Source organism: Artemia franciscana, chromosome 9 (genome assembly GCF_032884065.1).
Source record: "Artemia franciscana chromosome 9, ASM3288406v1, whole genome shotgun sequence".
Classification (NCBI taxonomy): Eukaryota; Metazoa; Arthropoda; class Branchiopoda; order Anostraca; family Artemiidae; genus Artemia; species Artemia franciscana.
In genome coordinates this window covers 609,914-632,210 of record NC_088871.1, presented here as the reverse complement: position 1 = coordinate 632,210, position 22,297 = coordinate 609,914, and the positions used below count along the sequence as shown (strand labels likewise).

The 22,297-nt window shown below is 32.2% G+C and overlaps 1 protein-coding gene across 1 annotated transcript in view; it reads left to right on the top strand.

The window, feature by feature from the left end:
- The window catches only part of LOC136030851 (galactosylceramide sulfotransferase-like), a 69,615-nt gene that overhangs the window by 26,057 nt on the left and 21,261 nt on the right, over positions 1-22,297 (top strand). The window contains exon 3 of the mRNA XM_065709900.1: positions 7,623-7,730. Coding sequence (XP_065565972.1) covers positions 7,623-7,730 — 108 coding nt within the window. The remainder of the gene's footprint in view (positions 1-7,622; positions 7,731-22,297) is intronic.

The following is a 22,297-nucleotide window of genomic DNA, read 5'->3' as shown; positions in this document are numbered from 1 at the left end:
AGATGCAGCTAGACGGTATAATAGTAAATTATTTTACATGTATATTAATAAATTAAGAGGGAGCAGTCAATCTGGACTTGAAAAGTTGTATTATACTTAAAATACCAAGTACATCAATATAGATACGTTTTTTCACGCAAACCCCTTCATGAACCCATGATACTTTTTCTTTTCATTTTGTTTTCGTCGTTTCAGAATTGTGGATTTTTAGGGCATTGTCAGATTTTTGCTGCATTACTAAATTTGTGTCAGTGTTGGCGTGTCCAACCGTGAAAATGAATAAGCAGAACTAATTAGTAAAAATTGGCTATGGTTTTGTCCCAAAAATTTAAACAATAACAATTTGCTGACTCTCAATACAGCTGCACTTATAAAAAAGCCACGCTTTTTCGGCCCTGCAGTGGGTTGCTTAAGCTGTGTTTAGATCTTAAATATTGTTAAGTGAGCTGTGAAAAAATAAAATTTGGAAATCAATGCCTTAGAAAAGGGTATAACAAAAAAACGGAATTTTTCAGAGGAAACAAAAACTGGTTTTATTCGCATAACCGTTTTTCATAATTAAAACATAACGGTTGTCTTTGAAGTCAAGGGGAATTTGTAGGCCACACGGAATTTTTTATTTCTTTTATTTTGTGTTTTTGTTTTTTGCAAAAAGATGCAATAAAAAACAAAAATTGAAAAACATTGCTTTTCCCTTTTTTTGTAAATGGAAAAACAATGTGGTCTAAGAAATTATAAAAGATGCAATTAACAGCTCAAGCACCAGTGAATAAAAGCGAGGAGCATGATGTTTCTCGAGAGGTATTTTAAGACGTTTTCAGCGTTAAAAGTAATAAAAACAAAGAGACTAATAAAAATAAAAACATTTGTGATAGATCTTTCGTCCTGTTTCCCCTTTCATCTAAATGTATAAAATCCCATATTACCAGGATGAGACCAAACCCTCCGCGCCACCGCAAAAACTTTGGTTGATTTTCCAGCCACTTTTATTGTTTTTAAATTTGGTACCCTCTGCCCCATATGTATACATGCATATGGAGATATCTTTTATTAAAAGATAAATTCTCAGTTTTTACTAATTCTCTTACGATTGATAAAAGTTTCAAATAGGGATAAATCCTTTTATTAGACATTGATAATTTGCAAAAAATGCTGGATATTTCAGTCGCATGTTCTGTGACCGTCATCAGCAAAAATACTAAAATAAAACAATTAAGACCAATAATTCATATACAAAATAAAATAACTACTTATTGCTTACTGTCTTTTTTTCAATGCAATACCGGAAGCAAGTTTTTTAGATAATATATATGGTTTAATATATATATATATATATATATATATATATATATATATATATATATATATATATATATATATATATATATATATATATATATATATACATATATAATTGAAGTGAAAGAAATAGTTAAATATTTGGGCGTTATTTTGGATAGAAAATTATTGTGGACGGACCATGTTGCTAGTAGAATTAATTCAGCTAAACAATATTCAACTCGTCTTTTATGTGCGGTAAAAACAACATGGGGCCTAAAACCTTTTGCATTAAGGAAATTGTACAAGTCGGTTGTAGAAAGTACAATTTTATATGCTGTTCCAGTTTGGATAGCTGCTCTTAAGAAAAAACATATTCTGAGAAAAATAAATTAAAATAAATAAATTCTCAAAGAATTTCGATGTTGACAATCTCCAAATCGTTTCGAAGTGCACAATCAGAAGAAATAATAGCCATTTCTGGTGTGTTACCTATTCATATTAGAGCTTATGAATTGACTGGATTAAGGTATGCTCGCAAAGACCGCCCTCAAAATTGGTCAATGTTTACTCCACCTTCTTTCCCTTTAGCTCAAAGATCATCTCTTCATAGTATTTTTACAGATGAAGTTCTTTCGAATTGTTTGGACCAAGTATTTTTGATAATAACTTTATTTTAAACCGTCAGTTACTCAAATCTAAGTTATATGAAATGTGGTATAGGGATTTTCAAAAAATTCAATTAGCTATTGGCCAAGCTGTTTCTTTTCAAGTCCAAATGATTTAATTGCTGCTTCTTCTTTTGAGCCAAGATACCAGTTGACACAATTTATTACTGGCCATTGTCGTCTTAATGGTTTCCTGCATAGAATTGGTTATGTTCCTTCTAGCTTGTGCCATTGCTGCCAAATTCTTGAAACTTGCAGCCATCTTTTACTTGAATGTCCTTTATATTATACCCAGAGAATGTTTTTGTCTTTGTGCCTATCTGAACTAGGTCTTAGCTTTGCTTTTAGTTTGAATTTAGTAGTGAGTAATAAGGATGTTAGAAACCTTGTTATTGTTTTTTTTAAACAGAACTGGGAGATTAGAAATTTCGTAGTTAGTGATCATTGGTTGTGAAATCATTTTTCTTCATTTGTGACATTAAGATTAGATTAGTGTTTTGTTTTTTTTTTGTTTTTTTGTGTGTTTTTTTTATGTCATGTTGTTTTAGTTTAGAATATAGTTTGAAATACCTTGTTTGGTTTACTCACGAATAAATACTATATATATATATATATATATATATATATATATATATATATATATATATATATATATATATATATATATATATATATATATATATATATATATACATATATATATATATATATATACATATATATATATATATACTAGCACCAACAACACCTAGTTGGTGGGGGCGCTTCGCGCCCCCTCCCAAGCCCCCCCGCGCGCGTAAGTCGTTACGCGCCATAATAGTTACGCGCCATTGTAGTTGTGTCCCTATGTCCCACCTGTGAATATAGATATATATATATATATATATATATATATATATATATATATATATATATATATATATATATATATATATATATATATATATATATATATATATATATGGTTTTAACTACGTAAAACTTGCGAATATACAACATTCTTTGCTGTCCCATTGTCTTTGCATATAAATAGATTGTCAGGTTTACCGACTCTTGAACATGCAACATATAATGGTCCATGGGAAAACAATCTGTATTCAGATCTATACCTCATGATTCTAATGATTGCCCTTGAGCTTTGTTGATGGTGATTGCTAATCGACCATTCCCCGTCCCGGTGTCCCGGTCGTCATTTATATCCCCCTGTTTCCCCCGGTGTCCCCGTTGTAGTTGTGTCCCGGTCGTCATTTATATTCGCTGTGTCCCGGTCGTCATTTGTATCCCGGTGTCCCGGTCTGTATATACATTCGTTTTTTAGTTTTTTTTTTTCTCCTTTATTTTTTTCCTTTTTTTTCTTTTTTAGTTTATTTAGATTTTTAGATTTTTTAGTTTTTTTATTAGTTTTTAGTTTTTTTTTCTTTTTAGTTTTTTTGTAGTTTTTACCTTCTTTTTAGTTTTGTTATTTTTTTTTTTACTTATGTCCTGGTCGTCATTTATACACCCTGTGTCCCGGTGCTTTGTTGATTGCTAATCGAACATTTCTTTTGTCCTGGTCGCTTTCTCTTTGAGTGTCGTCATTTATTTTTTTTCTTTTTTAGTTCTTTTAGTTTTTACCTTTTTTAGTTTTTTTTAGTTTTTTAGATGAAAATTTTTTTTAGTTTTTTCCTTTTTTTCTTTTTAGTTTTTTATTGGTTTTTACCTTTATTTTAGCTTATTTTTCAGTTTTTTCCTTTTTTTTTAGTTTTTTTTTATTTTTTATTTTTTTTAGTTTTTTACCTTTTTTTAGTTTTATTATTTTTTTTAGTTTTTTAGCTTTTTTACTTTTTTTATTAGTTTTTAGTTTTTTTTTGTAGTTTTTGCCTTTTTTTAGTTTTTTCAGTTTTTTTTTTAGTTTTTTATTGGTTTTTACCTTTATTTTAGCTTATTTTTCAGTTTTTTCCTTTTTTTTTAGTTTTTTTTAGTTTTTAGTTTTTTTAGTTTTTTACCTTTTTTTAGTTTTTTTAGTTTTTTTAGTTTTTTAGCTTTTTTATTTTTTTTATTAGTTTTTAGTTTTTTTTTGTAGTTTTTGCCTTTTTTTAGTTTTTTTAGTTTTTTAGCTTTTTTATTAGTTTTTAGTTTTTTTTGTAGTTTTTGCCTTTTTTTAGTTTTTTTCTTTTTAGTTTTTTTGTAGTTTTTACCTTCTTTTTAGTTTTGTTAGTTTTTTTTTTACTTATATCCTGGTCGTCATTTATACTCCCTGTGTCCCGGTGCTTTGTTGATTGCTAATCGAACATTCCTTTTGTCCTGGTCGCTTTCTCTTTGAGTGTCGTCATTTATTTTTTTCTTTTTTAGTTCTTTTAGTTTTTACCTTTTTTAGTTTTTTTTAGTTTTTTAGATGAAAATTTTTTTTAGTTTTTTCCTTTTTTCTTTTTAGTTTTTTGTTGGTTTTTACCTTTATTTTAGATTATTTTTCAGTTTTTTCCTTTTTTTTAGTTTTTTTTTATTTTTTATTTTTTTTAGTTTTTTACCTTTTTTTAGTTTTTTTAGTTTTTTTTAGTTTTTTAGCTTTTTTACTTTTTTTATTAGTTTTTAGTTTTTTTGTAGTTTTTGCCTTTTTTTAGTTTTTTCAGTTTTTTTTTTAGTTTTTTATTGGTTTTTACCTTTATTTTAGCTTATTTTTCAGTTTTTTCCTTTTTTTTTAGTTTTTTTTAGTTTTTAGTTTTTTTAGTTTTTTACCTTTTTTTTAGTTTTTTTTAGTTTTTTAGCTTTTTTATTTTTTTTATTAGTTTTTAGTTTTTTTTGTAGTTTTTGCCTTTTTTTTAGTTTTTTTTAGTTTTTTAGCTTTTTTATTAGTTTTTAGTTTTTTTTGTAGTTTTTGCCTTTTTTTAGTTTTTTCAGTTTTGACGTCACCTGATCCAGTTTTTTCAGGTGACGTCACCTGATCCACAGATCCACACACAGACAACTTATTTTTATATATATAGATATATATATATATATATATACATATATATATATATATATATATATATATATATATACTAGCTGTTGGGGTTGCGCTTCGCGCCACCCCAACACCTAGTTGGTGGGGGCGCTTCGCGCCCCCCCCCCAAGCCCCCCCGCGCGCGTAAGTCGTTACGTGCCATATTAGTTACGCGCCATTGTAGTTGTGTCCCTATGTCCCACCTGTGAATATAGATATATATATATATATATATATATATATATATATATATATATATATATATATATATATATATATATATATATATATATATATATATATATATGTTTTTAACTACGTAAAACTTGCGAATATACAACATTCTTTGCTGTCCCATTGTCTGTGCATATAAATAGATTGTCAGGTTTACCGACTCTTGAACATGCAACATATAATGGTCCATGGGAAAACAATCCGTATTCAGATCTATACCTCATGATTCTAATGATTGCCCTTGAGCTTTGTTGATGGTGATTGCTAATCGACCATTCCCTGAGTCGCCATCGTCATTTATATATCCCCCTGTGCACCCCGGCGTCCCCTTTGTAGTTATGTCCCTGTGTCCCGGTCGTCATTTATATTCCCTGTGTCCCGGTCGTCATTTGTGTCCCGGTGTTCCAGTCTGTGATTTCTCTTTGAGTGTCCCGGGCGTCATTTATATTCCTTGTGTCCCGGTGTCCCGGTCGTCATTTATATCCCCCTGTGCCCCCCGGCGTCCCCATTGTAGTTGTGTCCCTGTGTCCCGGTCGTCATTTATATTCCCTGTGTCCCGGTCGTCATTTGTATCCCGGTGTCCCGGTCTGTATATACATTCGTTTTTTAGTTTTGTTTTTCTCCTTTATTTTTTTCCTTTTTTCTTTTTTTTCTTTTTTAGTTTATTTAGATTTTTAGATTTTTTAGTTTTTTTTTATTAGTTTTTAGTTTTTTTTTTTTACTTATGTCCTGGTCGTCATTTATACTCCCTGTGTCCCGGTCGTCATTTGTGTCTCGGTGCTTTGTTGATTGCTAATTTATATTATATTTATATTTATATTTTTTATATTTATTAATATTTTTTTAGTTTTCTTTTTCTCTTATTTTTCAGTTTTTTCCTTTTTTTTAGTTTTTTCTTTTTTAGTTTTTAGTTTTTTTTTGTTTTTTACCTTCTTTTAGTTTTTTTAGTTTTTTTAGTTTTTTAGCTTTTTTAGTTTTTTTATTAGTTTTTAGTTTTTTTTTAGTTTTTGCCTTTTTTAGTTTTTTCAGTTTTTTTTTAGTTTTTAGTTTTTTACCTTTTTTTAGTTTTTTTTTTAGTTTTTTAGCTTTTTTAGTTTTTTTTCTTTTTAGTTTTTTTTGTAGTTTTTACCTTTTTTAGTTTTTTTTCTTCTTTTGTATTAGTGTGAAATAATTCAGACGTCATATGCGGACAAACACGACGTCACTCGACAGACAGACAGACAGACATAACCCACAAACAACTTATTTTTATATATATCTATTCATATTTTTTTAGTTTTCTTTTTCTCTTTTATTTTTCAGTTTTTTCCTTTTTTTTAGTTTTTTTCTTTTTTAGTTTTTAGTTTTTTTTTAGTTTTTTACCTTTTTTTAGTTTTTTTTAGTTTTTTTAGTTTTTTAGCTTTTTTAGTTTTTTTATTAGTTTTTATTTTTTTGTAGTTTTTGCCTTTTTTTATTTTTTTCAGTTTTTTTTTAGTTCTTAGATTTTTACCTTTTTTTAGTTTTTTTTAGTTTTTTAGCTTTTTTAGTTTTTTTTTCTTTTTAGTTTTTTTTGTAGTTTTTACCTTTTTTAGTTTTTTCTTCTTTTGTATTAGTGTGAAATAATTCAGACGTCATATGCGAACAAACATGACGTCACCTGATCCACAGATCCACACACAGACAACTTATTTTTATATATATAGATATATAGATAGATAGATAGATATATAGATACAGTTTCTTTTTCATTTTTTTTTCTTTTTTGGTTTTTTCTTTTCTTAGTTTTTATCTTTTTTAGTTTTTTCTTTTTTTTAATTTATTCTTTTTATTGATTTGTTTTCTTCAATTTGTCAATGTTCATTTTAACATTGACACTTGGAAAAATCTTTACATGCCAAGCAAGCTAAAGCTCCAACAATTTATATTAAACCTGAAAATTTGGGGTATCTGTTTTAAGGTTTTCGAATTACTTTAATCTATTGTCAAAATATATTGAAATATTTGTGCAATTCCCAGTTTTTTTTAGTTTTTTCTTTTTTTTAGTTTTTAGCTTTTTTTGTTTTTTTTTTTTTGTTTTTTGTCTCTTTTATTTTTTTACGTTTTATCTTTTTAGGTTTTTTCTTTTTTTAATTTTTTCAATTTTTATTTTTTTTTAGTTTTTTCTTTTTAGTTTTTTTAGTTTTTTACCATTTTTCTTTTTTCGAATTACTTTAATCTAATGTCAAAATATTTCGAAATATTTATGCAATTTCCAGTTTTTACATTCTAGTTTGTTTTCTTTTATTTATATAGAAGATATAATCTGGCGTAACGGACAGACAACTTATTTTTATATATATAGATATATATAGTTGTGTAACTTTCTATTTGACCAATTTAAACATTGAGATTCCATTTTATCGTCCTGGGTACTTTAAAACAAAACTGTCCAAAGGAAAACAGTGTGCTATGAAACTTCTTTGCAAAAAGTGAAAGTATATAGTAAGTAAAATATATTCCAGTGACACCAGAGAAGTACTCCGACGGAGTTTCTGCTTACCGAAAACGAAACTTGGTTTCCTGAAGTTACATAAGTGTGCAAGTACAACCATCCAGAACGTTATTCTTCGGTAAGATTACAAAATAATTTTTACTCATAAGATTTTAAGAATTAAGAGCGGTCTCAGGCCATCATTACCAGTTGACAAACTTTCTAAGGCACACACATCGATCCAATTATATGTTAAATAAAAAAAAACCAAGTTTTTTAAACTGAAAGTAAGGAGCTACATTAAAAGTTAAGACGAGCAAAAATTATTCCGTGCATGAAAGGGGCTGTTCCCTCCGCAACGCCTCTTTACGCTAATGTTTTTTTAATGTTTTAAAAAGTAGAGCTGTGAGAAAGAGTCAAATTTTAGCGTAAAGAGCGGAGCGTTGAGGAGGAGACAGCTCCTTTCCTATACCGAATGATTTCTATTCGTTTTAAATTTTAATGTCGCTCCTTACTTTCAGTTAGAAAAACATGTTTTTTTATTTTAATTTTTGAACATTTTGGATTAATGTAGATTTTGATTTTGGCTCACTGTACACGAATAATTAGAACGAAACTTGCATATTAATTTAACTTTTTTTGGCTAAATGGCTTCCTCAAAGTTTTAGTTGGACGATTTTGAGAAAAAAGTGGAGAGAGGGGGCCTAGTTACCCTCCAATTATTTTGGTTACTTAAAAAGACCACTAGAACTTATAATTATATTTACGAACGTTTTTCTTAGTAATAAATATTCGTAGTTTACAAATTAACTTACGTAACGAACTTCTATGTTCTTATATTCTTAATACGTATATGAGGGGGTTTGCCCTTCGTCAACACCTTGCTCTTTGCGGTAAAGCTCAAAATTTGTTCAGATTCTTTAAGCCATTAATTAGAATAAAATGACAAAAAGCCATTTAATTAGAATAAATAGCTCCTTTGAAATTACTATAAAACCTTAGCGTAAAGAGTAAGGTATTGAGGAGGGGACGAAACCCCTCATATACGTAATAATTTCTGTTCACTTTAAGTTTATTGTTGCTCCTGGTCACCGTAAATGAGTAATTAAAACGAAATTTGCATATTGATTTTACTTTTTTTGGATTTCTTAAGGTTTTGATCGGACGATTTGGAGAAAAAAAGGGGCGGAGGAGAGAGCCTAGCTGCTCTCCAATTTTGGTTACTTAAAAAGGCCAGTAGAACTTCTAATTTTATTCATGAACGTTTTTATTCGTAATAAATATACGTAACTTACATTTGTAAGTTACATAAACTTACAAAAATTAAGTAAAATTACGTAATTACAACATAAAATTACATAAATTTACGTAGCGAACTTATATATTCGTATATTTCAACTACGTTTACGAGGAGGTTTTCCCCCTTGTCAATACCTCGTTCTTTAAACTAAAGTTCAAATTTTGTTCCAGTTCTTTAAGAATGACCCCTTAATCACAAAGGTGGTTTAATTGGAATAAATAGCTGTTTTGGAATTACAAAGAATGCTTTAGCATAAAGAGCGAAGCATTAAGAAGGGGGCAAACCCCCTCATATGCGTAATAATTTCTGTTCGTTATTGCTCCTTTTCAGGTTGCTCCTTCACTTTCAGGTGAAAAAACATTTTTTGATTCCTCATTGTTTTTTAAATAATGTTGGAAAATCCAGCGCCACCTTCATGGAAATTCTCTTCCTCCATGATAAATTCCTCCGTAGAAACATACTCTTACGTAGCCCCCGACCCACTACCACCAGAAAAAATCCCCCCTGAAAACGCCACTATACTTCCCAATAATCAATACCATATGTAACCAAGGGGCAAAGCTCATAACCAACAGCCCTTCCCCCGGGGACTGTGAGGGATTAAGTTGTCCTCAAAGACACAGTTAATAGATGTTTGTTGAACAAAATGGCTCAAGATCATTTCTTCATAGTATTACATTAAAAAAACTAGTTTTTCTAACTGAAAGTAAGGAGCGACATTAAAACTTAAAATGAACAGAAATTACTCCGTATATGAAATGGGTTGTCCCCTCCGCAATCCCTCGCTCTTTGCGCTAAAGTTTTTAATTGTTTTAAAAAGTAGAATTGTGGCAAAGAGTCAAACTTTAGCGTAAAGAGCGAGGGATTGCGGAGGGGACAACCCATTTCATATACAGAGTAATTTCTGTTCGTTTTAAGTTTTAATGTCGCTCCTTACTTTCAGCTAAAAAAATTAGTTTTTTTTTATTTAATTTCTGAACGTTTTTGAATTAATGCATGTTTGTTTTTGGCTCTCCGCACATAAATTATTAAAATGGAATTTGTATATTAATTCTTTTTTTTGGCTAAATGGCTTTCTCTTAGTTTTGATCCGACGATTTTGAGAAATAAGGGGTGGAGAAGGAGGTCTAGTTGCCCTCCAATTTTTCGGTTACTTAAAAAGGCAACTAGAACTTTTAATTTTTAACGAACGTTTTTATTAGTAAAAATATACGTAACTTAAGAATTAACTTACGTAACAAACTTTCATAATCTTATATTTTTATTATGTATACGAGGGGGTTTGTACCCTCGTTAATACCTCGCTCTTTACACTAAATCGTAAGTTTTGTCCCAATTATTTAAGAATAACCCCTGAATCAGAAAGGCCGTAGAATAAATAGTTGAAATTACTAAAAATACTTTAGCATAAAGAGCGAGGTATTTATTTCCTCCTAAATACCTCGCTCTTTATGCTAAAGTATTTTAGAACCCCTCATATGCGTAATACTCTCTGTTCGTTTTAAGTTTCAATGCTACTCCTTCCTTTCATTTGAAAAAACGTTTTCATGTTTATTTTTCATTGTTTTCTTATAGTAATGCAAGAAACTCCTGCGCCCTTTTCATTGAATTTTTCTTCCCCCATGACAGATTCCTCCAAGGAAAGATCCTCCAACATAGCCCCCTCCCCTCAGCCCCAACCCCAAACAAAATAAAATCCTCCTGAAAACGTCTGTACACTTCCCAATAACCATTACTATATGTTAAAACTGGTCAAAGTTTGTAAGTTGTAGCCCCTCCCACAGGGATTATGGGGGAGTAAGTCATCCCCAAAGACATAGTTATTCTGGTTTTCGACTATGCTGAACAAAATGGCTATCTCAAAATTTTGATCCGTTGACTTTGGGAGAAAAATGAGCGTGGGGGGGGGCCTAGATGCCCTCCAATTTTTTTGGTCACTTAAAAAGGGCACTAGAACTTTTCATTTCCGTTAGAATGTGTCTCTTGCGACATTCTAGGACCACTTGGTCGATACGATGACCCCTGAAAAAAAAAATAAATAAATAAACACGCACCTGTGATTTGTCTTCTGGCAAAAAATACAAAATTCCACATTTTTGTAGATAGGAGCTTGAAACTTCTACAGTAGGGTTTTCTGATACGCTGAATCTGATGGTGTCATTTTCGTTAAAATTCTACGACTTTTAGGGGGTGTTTCCCCCCTATTTTCTTAAATAATGCAAATTTTCTCAGGCTCTTAACTTTTGATGGGTAAAACTAAACTTGATGAAACTTATATTTTTAAAATCAGAATTAAAATGAAATTCTTTTGATGTAGCTATTGATATCAAAACTCCATTTTTTAGAGTTTTGGTTACTATTAAGCCGGGTCGCTCCTTACTACAGTTCGTTACCACGGATTGTTTGATAAGTTTCAACAGGAAAACCTTCAAGGTTTTAGAACGAGGAAAAGGAATAGTAGCAAATCAGATACCTTTAAGCACCTGGTGCCGTGAATACATGGATAAAAAAAAATATTTTTGCACTTTTTAAATTGTTCTCTATTTTTTTCGACGTAGATAACTTGAAAGACCACACTGCATTTCCATGACGAAAATTTAACAGTTCAAAATAGGGATGATACCTTTTAATTTACTTTAGTTGAGTTTTACGGCTGATGATGGACACTGTAAATGCGTTCGAAATATCCAGTTAAAAATTCTTATATTTGTTTCATTGCTAATTAAAAAGTTTCGTCCCTATTTTGAACAGTTATATTTTCGTCAATTTTTTTTTATTTATTGAACAAAATATTTACAGCATACGTAACAACATAATACTCTTCTGGGCTGCCCAAGATCCTGACACAAGGTTGTCCAAAAGGGCAGTCCAGTAAACATGGAAAAACAAACATACCCTCAACATACCCTCATCTCAAACATACCCTCATCTCAAATTTACCCTCATCTTAAACATACCCTCATCTCAAATTTAATTCAATCCAAATTTTACATATCAGCCAATCTACTAGCAGTCATACCCTCATCTCAAACATACCCTAATCTCAAATACAAACATACCCTAAACATACAAAAGAATACCAAATACAAAATACAAATACAAACATACCTGATACAAACATACCCTCATCTCAAATTTAATTCAATCCAAATTTCACATATCAGCCAATCTAATAGCAGTCGAGCTACCCAACTAACTGCAGCACACTCTACCAAATACCAATCCGCCGTCAGTCTCTAATTCCCCAACGACAAAAAGAATACTACTTATAGCTTTATGTGCGCATTTATAATTTTTCACAACTTAAAAATTATATACTTTACCCTTTAACCAATATTTAAAATTATTCAAATCCTCATTATTCTTAACTTAACTATCCATCTCAATCAACAGACTAGAGACCTATATGCACAAAGAAACGTGAAACTTTATTATATTACATAAAAAAAACTAACGACATTAAAACTTAAAACGAACAGAAATTGCTCCGTATACGAAATGGGTTGTCCCCTTTGCAATCCTTCGCTCTTTACGCTAAAGTTTTTAATTGTTTTAAAAAGTAGAATTGTGGCAGAGTCAAACTTTAGCGTAAAGAGTGAGGGATTGCAGAGGAGACAACCCATTTCATATACGGATTAATTTCTGGTCGTTTTAAGTTTTAATGTCACTCCTTACTTTCAGTTAAAAAAACTAATTTTTTTTATGTAATTTCTGAACGTTTTTGAATTAATGCATGTTTGATTTTGGCTCTCCATACATAAATTATTAAAATGAAATTCGCATATTAATTCCTTTTTTGACTGAATGGCTTTCTCTTAGTTTTGATCAGACGATTTTGAGAAATAAGGGGTGGGGAAGGAGGCCTAGTTGCCCTCCAATTTTTCGGTCACATAAAAAGGCAACTATAAATTTTGATTTTTAACGAATGTTTTTATTAGTAAAAAATATACGTAACTTAAGAATTAACTTACGTAACCAACTTTTATATTCTTAAATTTTTATTATGTATATGAGGGGGTTTGTACCCTCGTTAATACCTCACTATTTAAACTAAATCATAAGTTTTGTCCCAATCCTTTAAGAATGATCCTGAATCAGAAAGGCCGTAGAATAAATAGTTGAAATTACTAAAAAATACTATAGCATAAAGAGCGAGGTATTTATCTCCTCCTAAATACCTCGCTCTTTATGCTAAAGTATTTTTAGAGCCCCTTATATGCGTAATAGTCTCTGTTCGTTTTAAGTTTCAATGCTACTCCTTACTTTCAATTGAAAAAACTTTTCCATGTTTATTTTTTCATTTTTTTTATAGTAATTTTAGAAAATCCTGCGTCCTTTTTCATTGAATTTCTCTTCTCCCGTGAGACATTTCTCCAAGGAAAGATCCTCCCATATAGCCCTCTCCCCTCAAATCTCCCCCCTAAACCAAAAAAATCCCCCTGAAAACGTCTGTACACTTCCCAATAACCGTTATTATATGTAAACACTGGTCAAAGTTTGCAACTTGCAGCCCCTCCCCCAGGAACTGTGGGGGAGTAAGTCATTCCCAAAGACATAGTTATTATGGTTATTGATTATGTGGAACAAAATGGCTGTCTCAAAATTTTGATCCTTTGACTTTGGAGAAAAATGAGCGTGGGAGGGGGCCTAGGTGCCCTCCAATTTTTCTGGTCACTTAAAAAGGGCACTAGAACTTTGGATTTCCGTTAGAATGAGCCCTCTTGCGACATTCTAGGACGACTTGGTCGATACGATGACCCCTTGGGAAAAGAAAAAAAAATAAATAAACACGCACCCGTGATTTATCTTCGTGCAAAAAATACGAAATTCCACATTTTTGTAGATAGGAGCTTTGAATTTTCGCTAGAGAGTTCTCTAATACGCCGAATTGGATGGTGTGATTTTCATTAAGATTATATGACTTTTAGGGGTTTTTGCCCCTATTTTCCAAAATATTGCAAATTTTCTCAGCCTCGTAACTTTTGATGACAAAGACTAAATTTGATGAAACTTATATATTTAAAATCAGCATGAAAATCCAATTCTTTTGATGTATATTTTAGCATCAAAATTCCGTTTTTTAGAGTTTCGTTTACTATTGAGCCGGGTCGCTCCTTACTACAGTTCACTACCACGAACTGTTGGAAAGGATGAAGGAAGAAATTCACAATATTTTGAAGAGAGTGCTAAGATTGACAGAGGGGTATTATTCCCTAGAATATTAAATTTTGTGGAACTTTCAAAAGTTCCACCCTTTTCAACTGCATTTGGTCTTATAGAAGAAGGCATCACCTCTCTTCGGATCCACATATCCTCAAAGTAGAAACCGTGGTACAAATTAACTCCGCTTGATCCTCAAACAATATTTTTGAATGTAAAGAGATCCATCCATTTTTATCAAGCTGTATGATTGGCATAGAGATTAGAAAGTATATAATAGATATTTTGTATAAACGTAAGATAGAATTTCCTCTTTGGGAACATCATTAGGGGAAGTCTTAAGTGAACATTCCCACCTAAAATAAAAAAAAAAATCTGAAAGTTGTATCAGAAAAGGAAAAATAGTTCCTCAAAGCCACTACCTATAGACTTTTTAAGGGGGGGGGGAGAGTTTCATATCACAAATTTTTAAGACCAATTTATGAATTTTGAAGTTTTTTTATAGTCTTTTTACCTAAATTTTTACGTCAAATTTATAAGTTATAAGAATATTTTAGAGTTGTTGAGGGGATTTAAAACCCAGCAGCCCTTTACAGGTAGCCTGTAAAATAAGAAGTTAAAATATAACCCACAAAATAAGTGTGAATTAGATGACTTTGATTAGGATTAACATTAAATAAAAAAAAACCAGTTTTTTTAACTGAAAGTAAGGAGCGACATTAAAACTTAAAACGAACAGAAATTACTTCGTATGTGAAAGAGGCTGCTTTCTCATCAACGCCCCGCTCTTTACGCTAAAGTTTGACTCTGTCTCTCAATTCTTCTTTTTAAAACAGTAAAAAACTTTAGCGTAAAGAGCGGGGCGTTGATGAGGAAGCAGCCTCTTTCATATACGAAGTAATTTCTGTTCGTTTTAAGTTTTAATGTCGCTCCTTACTTTCAGTTAAAAAAACTGGTTTTTTTTATTTAATTTCTGAACGTTTTTGAATCAATGCATGTTTTGATTTTGGCTCTCCGCAGAGGAATAATTAAAACTAAATTTGCATTTTTTTTTGGCTAAATGGCTTTCTCATAATTTTGATCGAATGATTTTGAGAAAAAAAGAGCGGGGGAGGAAGCCTAGTTGCCCTCCGATTTTTTGGTTAATTAAAAAGGCAACTAGAACTTTTAATTTTTTACGAATATTTTTATTAGTAAAAGACTTACGTAACTTATAAATTAGCTTACGTAAAGAACTTTTGTATTCTCATATTTTTATTACATATATGAGGGGGTTCGCCCCCTTGTCAGATCTTCGCTCTTTACACTAAAGCTTAAATTTTGTCCCAATTCATTAAGAATGATCCCAGAATCACAAAAGCCGTAGAATAAATAGTTGAAATTACTAAAAATACTTTAACGTAAAGAGCGAGGTATTAGGAGGAGGTGAGCCCCTCAAATGGGTAATAATTTCTGTTTGTTTTAAGTTTTAATGCTGTTCCTTACTTCCAGCTGAAAGAACTTTTTCATATTTATTTTTTCATTGTGTTTTTAAATAATGCAAGTAAATCCTGCGCTCCCTTCATGGAGATTTTCTTCCCCCGTGACAAATTATCGATGGAAAGTTCCCCCAGCATATCCCCCTCTTCTCAAGCCCTCCCCCAACCAAAAAAATCCTCCTGAAAACGCCTGTACACTTCCCAATAACCATTACTATATGTAAGCATTGGTCAAAGTTTGTAACTTGTTGCCCCTCCCATGGGGACTGTGGGGGAGTAAGTCGTCCCCAAAGACATAGTTATAAGGTTTTTCGACTACGCTGAATAAAATGGCTGTCTCAGAATTTTGATCCATTGAATTTGGTGAAATAATTAGCGTGGGAGGGGGCCTAGGTGCCCTCCAATTTTTTTGGTCACTTAAAAAGGGCACTAGAACTTTTCATTTCCGTTAGAATGAGCCCTCTTGCAACATTCTAGGACAGCTGGGTCGATACGATCACCCCTGGGAAAAAAAACAAAACAAAAAAAAACAAAAAAACAAAAATCTTGTTTTAATAAATTTGTCCTTTGGATATCCCGTTTCCTCTTCTTAGAGCCTTCGATGACTTCCTTTCTAAGCCCTTGTCTGTCCTGTTTAACGAAATTACTAAGTATGGGCAAATTCCAACAATTTGGAAACAGGGTTTCATTACCCCTTTGAAAAAGAAAAACGGAAAGCCTGGCTTTGAAGGCGTTCGACCTATTACTCTTACTCCTATTTTTTCAAAATTGTATGAAGGATTCCTTGCAGACTTGCTAAAGGAAAAAATCCTACCTCTTACTGACCTGAAGCAATTCGGAAACCTAAAATCAACTTCTACTTCCCACTACCTCGTTTCTCTTATTGACCACATCGGGAAAATCCTCGAAAGCCTAGTTCCTGGTTAAACTTAATTTTCATTGACCTTCAGAAAGCCTTTGACCTTGTTAACCACAATAATTTAATTGAGAAACTAGTAAGCAAGTTCAATATCGATCCCTTACTGGTAAAATTGGTTGCCTCCTTTTTAACAACTAGATCGCTGGTGGTTAAATACCAGAACCATTACTCAAACCCTCTCACTATCTACAATGGCATACCCCAAGGAACTCTCCTAGGCCCCCTCCTTTTTTCAGTCATGATTAACAGTCTCGCGAAGGAAGTTTCTGACCGTTTGAAATTTGTTAATAACCTAAAGATTGTTGAAAGTTGCTTCATAAATTTAATAAGTGACCCTATGAGTATCCTCAATGAAATTGGAAGTGAGGCTTTGGACTTGGATATGACAGTAAACCCCTCTAAGTCCATGATAATGCCGATTTGTTTCCTCAAATCCTCGCCCTGTTTTCTTAATCCTATCCCTCCTGAAATTTATGTATCCTCGGTTAAATTACTTGGAGTCACAATTTCTTCAGATTTAATGTGGGATATCCACGTTGAAGACATCATCCGTAAAGCTAATGTGTTTATCACCCTCCTTAAGCTCCTAAATAAATATAGCGCCCCCTTCTCACTCCTTAAGGTTGTACACGTATTTTGTCCGCCCGCATCTTGAATATGCTTGTCCAGTTTGGCACCCTGGTATCTCTCGTGAAGAATCAGACAAAATTGAGTCAATCCAAAAAAGAGCCTTGCGAATAATTTTCAAAGAAGGCAAGGTGCCTCACTCTCTGCTACTAAAAAAAGCTAGTTTGGAAACCCTTGAGCGAAGGAGGTTGTCATTGTGCCTCCGTTTTTCAGAAAATACAATAACGAACCCTCGGACGGCAAGTATTTTCCCCAAACGTTACTTACCATCCAGATTACGACAGCCTCGGGCTGTTTCTGTGCCTATCCCAGTTTTGTCCCCCATTCGCTGCGTTACTTCCAGATATGAAAAAACCTTTGTCCCCTTCATCACAGAAAAAATAAATAAAAATATCCAACTAGTTTCTCCCCCTTTTTTTGGTGAGGTGTTGCCTAGGTCGTTGCACTAATTTGCTTGCACCCCGTTGTTTTGGTTTAGTCTCCCTTTTAATTCATATGTGTTTTTCGTGTGTTTTATGCTTCGTCTTTTTTGTGAGTTTTTGGACTTTTTTTTAGTGTCCCTTTTAATTTGTAGATATATATATATATTTATTTCTTGTTCTTTTCTGTATTATTTGATTATTTTGTCCCCTTCCTTTTTTTGACTTGTATTTGTTCAAGTTTAGTTTGACCTTTTTTTTTTGAATCATAATTTGATTATTCATTATTATTATTATTATTTTTTTTTGCTTTGTTAGTGCTTTATTAGTGTTAATGTTTTTTGCTTTGTTTGCTTTGTTAGTCGACTCCGAAGTCCGAATTCGGCCCTTTGAGGGCTTGTGATAGAGATCTTTTTGAAATAAATATCTTATCTTATCCAAATCTTACTTAAAAACCCTATCTTCTTTAGAAGAAATCCTAAAAAAAAGGATTCCTTTCATACTATACGGATTGTGTGTCTTGAAGTCTAGAAAGATGTGTTACCCTTTCATAAATCATGTACAAATGGTGACTTGAGCCACAAACTTTTTGAACTTTTTTTGAACTTTTCAGTCACTTTATTTGTAATATTTTCCGGCAGATCACTTCTTGTCTTCTCCAGTTGGGCTTCAGTTGCAACTAATTTATCATAAATTGGGGCGATACTTGAAGAAACTGAGTTAGAACCTAATTTAACACTTGCTTTCAGGGCTAAAAAAGTCTTAGAAAGAGTTTCATAAATTTCAGGGGTATTATCAAGTTCCACAATTGCTTTTTTGACAGCAGGCGTGGATGAATCTATCGTTTTAGGGTTGTATTCTTGAAGATTTGCATCTATTATCCTAAATTCATCATGACTACCCTAATAAAAAACCAGATAAGTGGGCTTTCCGTGCGAATCTTTTCCTATTTGCAAAATGCTCACAGGTCATAGGGGGTAATTCTTGAATTTAGCTAGCGCAACATCAAACTGCTTGAAACGCTGCATCATTAACAGTATCTTATTTTTAGAAGTCGATTAATAGAGCAAAAAGACTTATCTTTAAGTGTGGGCCGAGCCTCCCTATTGCATCCAAGTGGATTCCAATCCAATCTGTGTAAAGTCGGCCTAAAAGACTTTCCTCTGTATCACTGAGCTGTGCACTTTCCCAAAGAGGGCCCACAACTTGCCAATCCCACAATAAATAATCCTCCAAAAAATTTCAGTCCCAATTTGCAAAACTTATTTCAGTTTGCAAGTTACTTCGTAACAGCACATTTAATTCAAAGCAGTAGCTAGCTCAGATCATGAACAATGTAAAAAGATAATCCGATTAGTTTATATGTTGTAACCTTGAAAACTAGTTCAGTACTGAACTAGTTTTCAAGTTGTTCGGATATATCAAGTGTAAAGGTAAGAGCTACGGTGTGGTGGAAATGAACGTGGGGAAAGTGAACCCCTGGATTGGAGTCAACCACAACTCAGTAAGATTTAGCTATCACTACACTAAAATGGAATTATCCTATCTCAAAGTAAATTGCACTGGAAACTATCTCGCGTGCAAAACTTCTACTTTAAAAGAGTTACATTTAAAGTTTTCAAAACAGTTGATGAGTGATATAATATAAAATTGAATAAAAATAAGATCTATCAGCGAACTGACCATCATTGACAGAATCTGCCAAATCAATATTTTATATAAAACAAAACAAAAACTGAGACCTTGACAAAAATAATCAGCAAAAAGTTGATAAGATCAAGAATGACGAATATTTCCTCAATAGATTTAATGTAGAATAAACAAGAAGAAAGATGCTCTGGGGGAGAAATTACGTAAAAGCGCCGATTCTGAAATAAAACTGATTTCAGCACAAACATAAATATTTGGCGGGGCCTTACCTATTTTGCCACTTATCGATATTGGATGGATCAATTTGGAACATATTTGTCAGTAAAATGTGTAGTTTTAATTAAAGATGGTGATAAGAAAAAAAACCTGTATTTAGAACTGAACCAGCGACGCGAACCAGTTGTTCAAAATTTGCGAATAACCCTTGCACTAATTGATAATAGTGTTTATTTTATCTAATTTTTTTGTTTGGAAATGTTTTGCTTGTTTATTCTAGAACTAATAAATTGTAATTGTTTTCTTGAAAAATTACATAAGATTATTGATTATAGTTAAATTCTCACTTGTTTCTTACCATTTTTGTGGAGCTACACAGCAATTCTTTTTATTGGTGAATTCGTGGCACCATGTACAATTAAATATCTGATTTGTCACTAGTCTTTTATCAAGGTTTTGAGATGACAATCGAATCTTCTCTTGAGAGAGTCAATAGGGAAACTTTTGGGTATAAATTCATCAGAACGATCATTCCAGATCGAAGTGCTACATTGGATGAAGCTGTTCTTCAAGAACTCAGTTCTAGCTTTCCAGCCTCAAGATAATTGGACCGAGCTGCGTGCACTCGTGTCTTTTTTGTTGGTTGGACACTTGGAAGGCACAATACGAGAAAGTCTTTGAAAAGGATGTGAATTCAAATACTTATCGAAAACAGCCGTCGACGTTACATCAAACCTCTCACCAACAGACAGGAGAGAGTCGTGGGGAACAACTAATTCGGTCCAATTAGTCCTCTTGTGATATTTTGAAATGCTGCCAGCAACGTTTTTGGAGGACGTACAGCAGGCATCCATATTTGGCAAATGGTCCGATGCAAGACTTTTTATATATCTTATTTTAGTTGAATATTTTGCTCTGGGTCAAAATTATGCTTTTTAATTTCTTCTATATTAAAAGATATCTGGACAATAGCTATATTTCTATGTAAAGTTATAAATCAATTTTTAGTCGCAACGAGGTAGCAGGGCAATGTGCATTAGGGCAGTTGACCAGCTTTAAAGCCAAAAACTTTGCATATTAGTTCACGACGGTTACATCTCTTCGAAAAAAGGTATACAAGGGGTATTTCTTTAGTTTTTTTTTGTTGTCTCAATTGCTTTGCCATTTCTATAATTTGCAATTAACGCCGTTTTCATTATATAGCACAGGCGGATTAAATTCAGGTTTTCCGAAAACAAGTTCTTTTCTTTCATCTTAGTATTTTCGTTGAAGCAGGAATTTTTCTTTTTCTTTAAATGGATTAAACTTATGTAGTTACAAATTGAAAATTTCTTGCATTGTAGGAAGTCAACACTATAACGTGGGACATAAGAATAGGGGTGAAGGGAGAAACCCCAACTCTTTCTTTCAGAGTACTTTTTGCTCGTTGTGTGCTTTTAGGTCGCTCTTTGCTGGTAATTAATTTAAAAAGCCTTTTCCACAAAGGAAGTGTTACAAAGAAAAGTAAAGAGCTACGTTAAACCAAAGACGCGCATAATTTCAAATTATAATGGAAGTGTAAGATGAACATAAATTGCTATCAATAAATAAATGAAACCCAAAATGAATATGAATTCTAATAACAAACAAGTAAAACCTAAAACAAACAAAAATTGCCACAAATAAGAGCAGAGCTGTAGGAGGAGAACGTCTTTTGTGCTTCACCGGAAATAGTCCAGCTGTGTACTTTTTCATTTGTCATTACGAAGCCAAAAAAGAAAAAAAAAATCACCATAATAACCAAAAATACAGAAAAGACCTTATGAATATAAATTGAGAGTATAGTTATTCCTTAAAGTCTCATCAATTTAAGATTTATTAACGTTATAGAAGAGAAAATGTTTAAAACTTGTTTTGTTTTCAGCAAAGTGCAAATGACGTTCTGATCTTTAGAAGACATAGGGGGATAGGATTAGCCCTACTCCTTTGTGTGGCAATTTCTATTCATTTTAATTTTGAATCATTTATTTATTATAGTTTCTGAACGTTTTGGGTTTCATTTATGTATTAATATTGATTGATTTTCGTTGAATGCTTCCACTATTAATTGAATTTATCTCTACTCGTGTTTGACCTAATGTAGCTTTTTACTTTTCTGTGAAAAACTGTTTTTGAGGATTTTTTTTCAAAATTAGTTTCTGTTTATTCTTAATTGACTTGGTTGTTTCATTGGTTAATGAAAGGAATATTAAAAAAAAAAAATAAATAAATTCGGTTGTTCTCCTTCAGAATCAATATTCTGAAGGAATATTGGCAGCTACTGCTGCCAATGTAAATCTAAGATGCACAAAGAAGAATAGCCTACGTGCCACATGTACTGTCCCAAGATTCTCTTTTCTTCTAGTTAAAATGCACTATTCCAGGTCTTTCATTAGTATTTCCTGAAAACTAAATAACGATCATTTCTCTGATCGTCCCCAAAACGGTGAAATGCTTGTTTAGCTTAACTCAATTAATGGGCTCTTATCGCCTTTGGGGGAGACAGGTAGCTCTCCCGGAAGATCAAATCCATAAACATCACAAAATTTTTTCATATTTAGAACGCATGACCTTTATTTTAACTCCACTACTACTACTACTTACAACTCACTATAGCCTCAGGCCGCCTTAGGCTAACACATTAATATACGCTACTCTTCTATCCCAATCTATTCAAAGCCTCCTTCTTTACAGAATCTCAAGAAGTTCTTATTTCCCTTAAATATTTCCTTGCGACATCCTCCCACCATGTTTTGGAAACATCCTTCTTTTAGTTTGACTTTAGATGACACCCTGAAAAGGACAATCTTTGGCAATCTATCATCCTTCATCCGCAGAATGTGTCCCAGCCATCTCATCCTTTCTCTCATTATAGCCCTAGAGATTGGGATTGAACCATATTTTCTTACAGCTTATTGT